Source organism: Opisthocomus hoazin, chromosome 2 (assembly GCF_030867145.1).
Source record: "Opisthocomus hoazin isolate bOpiHoa1 chromosome 2, bOpiHoa1.hap1, whole genome shotgun sequence".
NCBI classification, from domain to species: Eukaryota; Metazoa; Chordata; class Aves; order Opisthocomiformes; family Opisthocomidae; genus Opisthocomus; species Opisthocomus hoazin.
The window spans coordinates 1,236,904-1,247,278 of NC_134415.1; the positions used below are offsets into that span (position 1 = coordinate 1,236,904).

Sequence of the window (10,375 nt, forward strand, 5' to 3'; positions counted from 1 at the left end):
ACTGGAAATAAAATCTCAATGTTTATATGGCACTAGATCGTGGCTACGTAGGCAGGAAAAAAAAATAGATAGGAGTCGATGTCTGTTAGATGTCATTTGGGCTCCCGTAAATGCCAGATTTGTTTGTACTCTCTTTAACATAAATTAATCTCCAGCGATCTTCGGAAGAGAGAGCTTCCTATTTTGCTATACCTTTTTAGGAGCAAAGCTGGAGAGAATGGAGAGGCCTTTTTTCAGTTCGTTGCAGTTCTTGCTTCTTTATTTAGCACACGACTGATAAATCTCTCCTCAGTGTCAGAGAGCTGTGAGTCATTTTGTAAGCAGAAAATCATTTCAGTGAATGAATATAAAGCAAACTAAGTTCTGACCGAAGGGTAATACAGTTAGCAACTTTACTGATGGCTTCTCTTATATACACTGGATTGAAATGTCCGTAATTCCTAATATTTCAGACCATGGACTTGCCGTGTGAAGGTGAGACTGATAAAGCAGCCGTGCCAGTTCAGTGAACTGGTCAATATGGGGCCAGCAGTTCCTGTGGTTGCTTGCTTCCCTACCCTCCAGAATCTGAACAATCTTTTCTCTTCAGTTTGTTCTCAATTGCTGATGACCCTGGTGCTGCACGATGTTGATTTTATAGGACTTTGATCTTAGTTTGCTCAGTGGCAGTTATTGATTTACACAAATTCTAAATGTCTCTAATGAACACTGGACAATGAGGTTCAAAGTCAATGTTTTGTTGAAAGTATTGCCCAAAAATCAGTGTTTCACGTGACAAATTCTTGTTATCTGTATGTGTGTGTGATTCCCCACGTTACTTTTTTTTCGCTGTACAAAATGTATTCCAGACTCCAGCTTTTCAGGATTAGTGAATCAATAATCACCATTTGAGTAGGACAAAAGTATGCAGTAGGTCTGTCTTTGAGCAGCTTATGGTTGTTGTCCATTGCACCATAGACAGAATTCAGTGAGCGTATGATGATGTCATCATTTATTAATTTTCCTGCAAACGTGTAAATAGTCTCCCCAGCTCCTCCAGCCCCAGTCTGCGAGTCCACTCGCGATACGTCCTGGGGTAAAGTCGCAGTTACGGGCGTCCTTGCAGGAGCTCTGGGTTGCTGGTCGGTGGCAAACCCCTCTCCTCAGTGCAGGCAGCAGCAAGTAGAGAAACACATCATTCCATAGTCATAACGTAGTGTGATGCAGAATTTCCTAGAAAGAGCAAGGAGAGGAAAATTACTCCTAAAATGGCACCTGAAACCACTGCATACATTTGGGCTTAGCTGTGAGAGCACAGGTGCGTTGCCCAAAACAGATCTTGCCAAATAATCTGATTTAAAAAAGCGAAAGGGAGGGAGGAAAAAATAAAGAGACCACACTCCCATGGAGACAGCGTAGAGTCGGTGACTCTGAATGCATCTGCTCCATTGTCTGAGCAACTGTACAGAGTTAATTGCACTGAGTTAGATTTTCGCTGAGTTTTATTTCATAATTCACTCAAGGGTATGCTATATTTCGTCCATTTCTGTGGTGGACCTTTAAGATGTCTTAAAATAATTCTGTTAACAATGGCAGAGAAAAGCACCCCGAATAGAGTTTTGGGGATATTGGTGTTGGGATCAAATTTTAGTTGGTGACTAACTTTTAATTCCCTTCCTTTTATCTTCAGGTATGGCTTTCCCAACGAAAGGCTAAGAATTCAAGAACGGTCTTAACTGATCCTTCATCAGATCTGAATTTTAACAAATGCTTAGTTTCAGCAGCCTTGAAAAAAGCTTGGCCTAGCAGTCAGTGACTTACTTGCACTTTTTTGCACATAGATTTAAAATGAAATAGTGCTATTAATTTGGATTAGCTCCTATTATTCCAGAGTAGCTGTAATTTATGAGTGTACAGTAGTATACTGACTGCTAAGTGTTCTGTGTAGTGTTTGCTTTACTAATCACCTAATTCATTGCAGTTCATACTTATTGACTTAAAGTTTAAAATCACAATCTGTAGGCTTGAAGAATCGCTTTAAAACTTTTTTTGTGGTAGAACTGGAAGTGATCTTAAGGTTAGCCAATAATTGTCAGTATTAAAAGATGGCATTATTTAAAATAGTCCTGCTGCAAGAAAGGCACTTCAGTGAATATGTGACTAGTAAAGCTTAAATGTGCTTGGGTCTAATAGATTTCATGAAATACTGTAATTTTGGGATTGTAAATGAACGGATTAAACAGGTTAAGGCCAGGATGTTTAAAATAAATGCAATATTAATCTGCACAGAGAAACTTGTTTTTAAGATTAAGATTTGAAACTACTGTGCCTTAACTTGTTGCTTTTCTTAAAGTGAACTTTTGTAGTTAATGATCATTTAAATCCATTTTGATAAACCTGCTGTTAATGTTTTCTTTGAATGTCTTCTAACTTTGTCTTGGTAATTGCAATTTAACTAGGTGCGGTGGCTACTAAAGTTCGAAGGCACGATATGCGTGTCCATCCTTACCAAAGGATTGTGACCGCAGACCGAGGTTAGTTTAGTTCTGCAGTTCTTGTTTGTGAGAAGCGCGCTGAGTGCACGTGCGATTTGCAACACCACGGCTGGTTAACCAAATGCCCTCTGCCCACCCGTCTGTGACTCTTCTCCGAAATCGGAACAGTTAATATTTTAAAGCGTTGGGAATGCTTGCGGTTTTAAAGGCGTTTTGTAAACTTGGCTTTCCCAGCTCAATTAAATATATAAACTTTGCGATATATTTAATACAAACGCTATAACTGATTCCCTTTTAAAACTATTTAAAAGTCCCTCTGCATCAGGAAACACTATGAATTCAGTGCTGCAATAACGAATTTGGGTGCGTTCCCCCCCATCCCCGGTTTGTTGGTTTTAATTGGTGTGGAACTATCAGACTGGTGTTGCAAACCAAAATGAATGGGTGGTTGCTTAATGAGAAAGCAGTAAAGGAATAAATGCCTCCTGTCGGTGTCGGGAGAAATCTGAAGATTTAGATTCCTTGTTTCCAATACGCTCTTGAGCCACTGTACTGTACCTTGTGAGGAGGATGCATGTTCTCAGATACCTGACTGAATTCAGAAAGGTAAGGGCTGTGAAGATAACGCTTCAAAAGTTGTTGCAGTTGAATTACTGAGGGTGGGGGAACGGAGGGTGTTTTGGGTTTTTTGCCAAAATCTGTTTCTTGGTGTTTGCCTTTTGCTGCTAAAATGTGTAACCTGAAGGAGAAGCAACTTTTGAAGTCCTGTTGGGGAGATGACATCCAGTATTTGGGCATCTCTCTTTAACCCTTGAATGGAAAGTAAATCTTCATTTTTCTCCTGCTGCTCGAGCGTAATGCCTTTGGACCCCTGAATGAAGTATTTAAGGTGACTGAGAAAAGTGAGGTTTTCGGTTTATTGACATTGGCTGGGGAGCAGCCTGCGGGCTGAGTTCTCACCCGTCCCTGCTGCTGACTCGCCGTAGGTTTCGGCGAGTCGTTGAATCTCTCTGTGTATGTTTCCCGTCTGCAAAATAGTACTTCCCTACCTCACAGGGGTGTTGTGGGGGCTCTTGTTTCGTACGGGGCTTTGAGGATGCAAAGCCTGCCGTGCCAGATATCATTGTTCTGCTCTCATCAAAAGCAGTGTTGTGCAGGCTGCCATGATACTGTAAGATTCAAAAGCCAAATCCGGGTGACAGATCTGCCATCTCCTGACACTGACCACACCTCACTCCTCACATCCCTCCATACGTTAGCTGCGGCCGGCACCACCGGTGGCGGTCAGACAGTGCAGAGGGCCCTCCTGGACGTTTGCTAGGTTCGCGTGACGCTCGCAGCTTTCCCGTGAGCTGGCGCGTTGCAGGAAGGCTGGAGCTGGTAGCAAGACACTAAAGTTCTCCAGGAGATGGCTTGGTCTTTCGTGTCACTGCGCACTATTTACAGCCCGTTGGCTCGTTCTTGTTGCTTGAGAACTCTGCGGTGGGCAACAGGGTGTAATCAGGAGAAGGTCACAGCCCACGTTTGCCAAAAAAAAAGGGGGGGAGGAAAAAAGGAAATGGCAAAAAGATTAAAAGCTATCTCTGTCAAGAGTAGCAGGTGGGCAGGAGTGGGTTGGCTTGGAAAGGTTGACCTGATGGTGCAAAGCCCCGGTTCTGCTGCTGGTCTGCCCTGGCCCGCAGCGGTGGGTCCGCGCGCCGCGCTGACCGGTGCCCGGGGGCCGGGTTCAGCCTGCGAGGGTGCGCTCGGCAGAGACGGGAGCTGTTTGCGGGGGCCTAGGTGTTCCGTCGGGGTCGCTTGGTGCCATCGCGGCGTCTTGCAAAGCCGAGCCGCGGCCGCCAGCCCGGCGTTGGGCCCTCGCGGGTGGCGTGTCCCCGGGGAGCGGGGCCGCCGGCGTCAGAGCCGGGCTGGCGGCTCGCGAGAACCCGGCCTTAGAGCCTGAGCTGAATGAGCCCAGAGCGCAGGCAGAAGCAGACGCAAAGCTGACTTTACAACTGCACCTCAGTGCCATCTGGTTTGAAATCCTGTGCTGCCACTGCACAGTCGGAGGAGTTTCACAGGCGGGTTTGGAGAGAACTTTGTTCAGCAATAGAACAGTTTCTTTCAACGTGCTGAAATTCTGTTGTAGAATTAAAACAGCACCGGTATGTACCGTATTCACCTGTTTGGTTGTTCCGTGGCCAATACACTTCCACGGCTGCAGCCGCGACAGCCAATGTCAGCAAACCGAAATCCTTTCCTTTCAGTGCAGAAACTCTTTTTTATGTAGTTAAATGTCAGTAGATTTATATTCGCATTCATTGGGTCTAAAGATTTTTTTTTTTTTACAATTCTAAATCGACTTTCAGATGACTTTGTAGTACTACTGCATTCACTTTTTAAGTAGGTTTTTATTCTTTGCATAGTTTTGGGGTTTTTTTTTTAGAGATAAGCAGTGCATTTAAAGCAAGAGTCCCCAGATGTGTAAATGTTTTACTCTTACAACTAAGCCTTTAGAATTGGTGAAGGGTTGAAAAACGTAGCTCGTTTTAACTCGGAATAAAACCCCAGTTTATAAGTAATACAAAATGGAATTTGATGCATATAACAGAGAGACTGACTGATTTAATTGTAATAAACTGTAATGGTGTTGCACAGTTGACAAACCTGTGTGTACTGTAGAAGGCCAGAGACTTGGCAGAGGATGTATCACAGGTGTACTGGTATTTTTAAAAGGTAGCTTGCTTTGATGATAAACTCCACAAGAAATATTAATGCTGAGAATTTTCTTGAATGTTCTATCCAACCCAACTGTCACATCATTTATATATAAATTTTAATACCATTTAATCAAAATTGTAATCAGTATCAAAATGCTTTAAGAGTCTGTTTCTAGTATACCTGTAAAGTGGTGAGATTGTGCCACGTAAAATATTTATTTTTATTTTTGCTTATTTTTGAAACAGCCGTTTTAATTTAAACCCCACTTAACATGGTTCTGAAAAATTTCAGGGAGCACGTGGTCTCATTTACGTTACAGTAGTCATTTTTCCTAGTGTCACGAACTGTATCCTAAATGCTAGGCCACTTTTCTGATGTGAAAGGAAAGCGGCCCGTGAGAAGGATCGCTCAGTCGAAGCTAGCTGTGAACGTTACACCTACTGGACTTCATGTATCGATGGCACAAATCTGACTTTGCACTGAATACCTTTCTCACTTTCATCTCCTCTGCCTTAGTCAAAATGGCAACAGTACAGAAACTTTTATCAACCTCAGAATTTATTAGCTATAATTAAGCTGTTGAATGAGTCTTAAAAAAAAAAAATCATACTACTGTTAAGTGGACCAAGTTCGGTGAAGGAGAATGTGAGAATGATTAAAGAAGGAACAGCTCAAGAGCATTGGGAGTGATAACTTTCCACTTGAGAACTTTTTTATGTTTTACTGTAATTTGTTTGTGTTTTGGGGTTTTCTTTTTTGTTTTGTTTGGGGGTTTTTTGTTTTTTTGTGGTTTTTTTTTGCAAAAGAAAATAGTATTTACAGGTGGCTTCTTTTAAAATATAAAAATATAAAGCAGGAATGTATATGAAATGTCAGATTTTATTGTATTTGCAGAGTATTAGCTTTGAAAATGAATAAAGAGAGCTGTTTGTAGTTTTAAAATGCCTTATTAGTATCGATTAGATATTTTCTCTATTTTTTGATGTACTTAGAGCTTTTTAAGTATAGACTTTAAAATGGCAGGACTTTTACAGTGTTTACATGCAAGTGCATTTTATAAGTGTCCTATATGTGTAAAATAGTATTTCGGACGGGAAAGCGCTGGCTAACGTAGCGGGCCGAGCGCTTTCCCGCGTCCCGCGATGCCGCCTACGTTGCCAGACTCCAGTTTAGTATCGCTTTGTACCATGAGGCCGAGAAACTCCATGTCGTTTGTAAATAGAAGAAATGAAAGGCAATAAAAAGTTTATTGAACACCGACGCTTTGTTTGGCCCGCAGTTTGTTGAACCAAATTGCTGCTCCCGGCCCGCGGTTCGGCCGAGGGCTCCGCGCTGTTAACCGCCGGTCGTTAATCCCCCCCTCGTTACTAGCGGCCGCGGCGCTTGCACCGGGGAGGCACTAATGCTTAATAGCAGTCCGAGACCGATGCCGAGCGCTGACTGCGGGCCGGGCGGCTGCCGCCCGGTGCCAGAGCCCTTCACCGTTGTTCGTTCTCCAGTTCCCTTCATCGACTGCTACTAACCATTAGTCGTTAGTCGTATTTTATCTCTTATTTCTCCTGTTAACCGGGTTTGTGGGAGCGGGCTTCTCCTTCCCGTGTCCAAATCATGATGGAGGGCTGTCATGATTTTAGTGCATTCCGTAGATGGTGTCGATCAGTATGTCAGAATTAAACATGCCTGTTTTTTTTTATTAGTTGTGATTAGTTTTCATGTTGTCATTAAGCCGTCACTAGCTGGAACTAATCTCTTCTCTATCTTTTCTTTCTTTTTTTTGTTTTTTGTTGTTTTTTTTTTTTTTTTTTTTTTTTGTTTTGTTCCTAACCACCCAGCCGCCACCGGCAACTAACCTATGACCTTCTGACCTCTGAACTCTTCACCCAATGATGACCTGACCATGCCTGCCTGCTGATCAGTTAACTGGTAAACGCCTGTGCTTGCCTGTCTTCAGTGCAGCGAGCTGGGGCTCTTGTCCGTTCGTCTTACCACCTAACAAAACAGACAGAGAAATTGGTGTCCTCCAACTCCGCTTTCTGTTGTTCTCCTGGTTGGGTGAAAGTGGTTCTAGAACCTGCACTGAATAGTAGTAAAGCAATAAGGTCCAGCTCGTCCCTCGCACTGACCATCCTCCTCCTCCTCCTTCTCCTCCTCCTCCTCCTCCTCCTGCTGCTGCTGCCGCTGCCGGGTCCGCCCCAGCGAGCGGCGAGGAGGCCTCGCGCCCGATGGAGACAGATGTCCCTTAACTTCCCGATGACAGAGGCAGTTACTGTGAGAGACTTCTAGGAGTATTTTTCTTCTCAGAAAAAAAAAATAAACAAAAAAGAAACGAAACCCCACGAAGCGCAGCCCCGCGCAGTCCAGGCGCTCTCTGAATGTACGGTGTGGTGATGCATCATGCATGAACCTTCGGTGGGGTGGCCTGGGGGTGCCCAGCGCCGGAGCCGCTGGCAGCCGCTGCGCTGCCCCCCGGCCGGCCCCCGCAGCCTTCTTGCTCTTGCCTGCCAAATTGGACGTTTTAAAGGAACGTGTGCCATGAAATGCAGATCACGATACGACTTTGCAGAACTACATTAACGCAGAGAACAAAACAGCAACACTATTAAAGCGAAATCTGAGTTTAAATTATTTTAACCATATTTTAGTCTCCTCGGAGGAGTACATGAGAACAAGGTACATGCATTATGTGTCACATTACTGGGCAAACTGTTCAACTATTTTTTTTAAACCTCCCTGTATAGAAAAAATTTCATTAAGGATGTAAAAGCCATGCTTGCCTATTTGCTGTATACATGTAATGAAATTGTAGATAAAAGTGTAGTGCATTGAAACAAAATGAACAAAAAAGTAGATACTTTTACTATACAAGGGTGCTGGTGCAGAAAAAAAAATATATTTTTGGAAATGTAGCATTTTATACTTTCAAGTGTTATAAAAAAAGAAAAAAAGAACAAAGAAACCCTTTATTTCATTAAATGATTTTTTCTGGTGGTTGTCAAGAAACAGAAGACCAAAAGAGCCTTTTAGTCTTTCTTTTTTATTTTTTAAGTATTGGAATAAGTCTAAAGAAAAGGAAGTGCCTTATTTTCTCCATGGTCATTTCGTTGGATGTCCTGTACACTCAGCTGCTCCCTCAGACGAGTTCCTGCACGCCGCCCAGTATGTGACGGAAGCTGTGGGGACAGGCAGCGAGGCGCTGGCCGCGAGGGTCGCCTGCTGTTTGCCACGCTGGTGCCCCGGGGCTGTGCCGCACTCTCAGTACGCGGGATGCTGGCGGAGCTTTTCCCAGGCCAGCCCCTTGCTGTTTCGCCCGCTCCGCTTCTCCCGGCACCGCGGCCGCCGTGCCCGTGCGGTGCGAACCCGCGGTGCTGGGCACGGGCAGCCCCGAGCGGAGCGGGGCCCCGCAGGGGGAGAGTTCGGGTGGGACAGATCAGACCTTCGGCATCGCCCGGAGAGCCGCTGTCCCGCGGGTGGGGTCCCCAGGCAGCTCCCGCAGCCGCCGACCGGGCGGGTCACGGGTCCCGCAGCGCTTCGGCTGCCGGCGGAGCCGCTCGCCGGCTGCCCCGCGCGGGGCGAGCGGGAGCGGGGCGGCTGTTGGCGGTGTAGCTGTGCTTCGTTTTTAACCCTCACCCCAGCGGAGAGTCGTACCCCTGGGCGGCGGCACGAGCCGGAGCTGCCCAGCGCGGCGTTTAATTCGGAGAACACAAAGTGTTAGTTGGCCTGGGGTCAGCGCTGGGCTTGGCAAACATCAGGTGATAACTTTATTCCCTCCTGGTCAGCGTGCTCTCCTCCTGCAGGTCTTCACAGCTTCCAAAGGAAAGGTCAATAGTAAGCTAGGAGGGCTTACGTTCTGAAGCACCTGCATGGTGACCTCAGCTGACATCTTGTCTCACCTGGAAATAAGTATCAGTTTCTTTACTATGCAATAGACATTCATCCTCGCGCATTCAGCTCGCTTTCCGTGCCGCGTGCCACCGGCTTTGTCTTCCTGTTGCACATCCAGCTGTGTTGGTTTTCCTTACAGTATATGCCGTGCCATTTTGGGTTTAGTTTGGTTGGTTGGTTGGTTGAATAAACTTGCGACACTCGAACATTTGAAGAGAGATTTGCTAAAACAGTACCAGTATTGGATCCAGTTTCATCTCAGCTAGGATAAAACCTGGACATTTTAGACGTTTATCAAAGGTCTTTTACTGGGGGGAGGGGACGCGTATGAAATAGATGTGTGACATGTGAAAGTAACGTTTGCTCTGAACAAACTTCTGAAAACTTAGTTGGCAAAATTTTGGATCAACTAAAAAAAAAAAAGCATGACTTTTGAAATCTCTGAATGCCTTGGTTCTCAGTATTATCATTCTTTAATGACTTTTTCTTTATTAAAATAAGTAGTTTTAAGACTTCTTTCTGACAGTATTATGTAATTTTTTTAGAGTGGGTAGATGGGAGTGTCGCTGGTATGTAACCGTACAGATGACATGTATTTGTCTGTTCTTTATTATCTTAGTAGTTTCATGCTATGTATGTACCATAACCAACCTATTGCCTATGAGAAACATGTAAGATAATGTATTTACAGCCATTGTTACAAGTTTATAATGTATTTTTCTATCTTGTTTTATATGTATGTTATATAACATTCAAAAGAATTTTTTTCCTGATCGAGAAAAAAAAAGAATACAAAATGCAAACCCCACGATTTTGATAACTGAGAAATTGCCAATTGTTTTGCAGTACTTTATTATATTGGGAGTGTTGTCTTTCTTGGGCTTTTAGTTAGCTACTGGATGAATACATTAGACATATTTGGGTTTTAGTTGGGTTTTTACATAGCTTGCATTTTAATTCTTTGGTTCTTTGCTGTTTCTATTAACCCATAGCATTATTTTAATAAATGTTATAATACCAACCTACTAACTCTGGACTATGTCTGTTTATTAACCATTACATGTTTAATTAAAATAAACAAATAAAGACGGAAGAATGTAAAGTCTTGAGTTCCTGGACTAACCCTGACGACCGTGACCACAGATAACACGCGTGCCCTGTTTGTCCGTTGTCTGTCGGCTGCCGTTGTGCGCACTGCTGCGGGGCTGGCCGCGGGCAGCCGGCCTCGGGGGCCAGGGGACGCGGGGAGCCGGCCGCGGGGCCTTGTGTTCTTGTCAAGTCTTGCCACTCGCCTTTCAGCATCCGCATTACTAATTCCA

General features: G+C 44.3%; 1 protein-coding gene across 11 annotated transcripts in view; it reads left to right on the plus strand.

The window, feature by feature from the left end:
* The window catches only part of QKI (QKI, KH domain containing RNA binding), a 158,697-nt gene extending 148,539 nt beyond the window's left edge, over positions 1-10,158 (plus strand). For 7 of the 11 annotated variants that reach the window (XM_075411679.1, XM_075411689.1, XM_075411670.1 and 4 more), the window contains exons 7-8: positions 2,439-2,513; positions 7,007-10,158. In XM_075411679.1, coding sequence (XP_075267794.1) covers positions 2,439-2,513; positions 7,007-7,023 — 92 coding nt within the window. In that variant the 3' untranslated portion in view covers positions 7,024-10,158. Of the gene's footprint in view, positions 1-1,669; positions 6,435-7,006 lie in introns of those variants that run through there. The other 4 variants (XM_075411724.1, XM_075411717.1, XR_012761963.1 and 1 more) reach the window with 3 other exon arrangements.
* Positions 10,159-10,375: the final 217 nt, after the last annotated feature.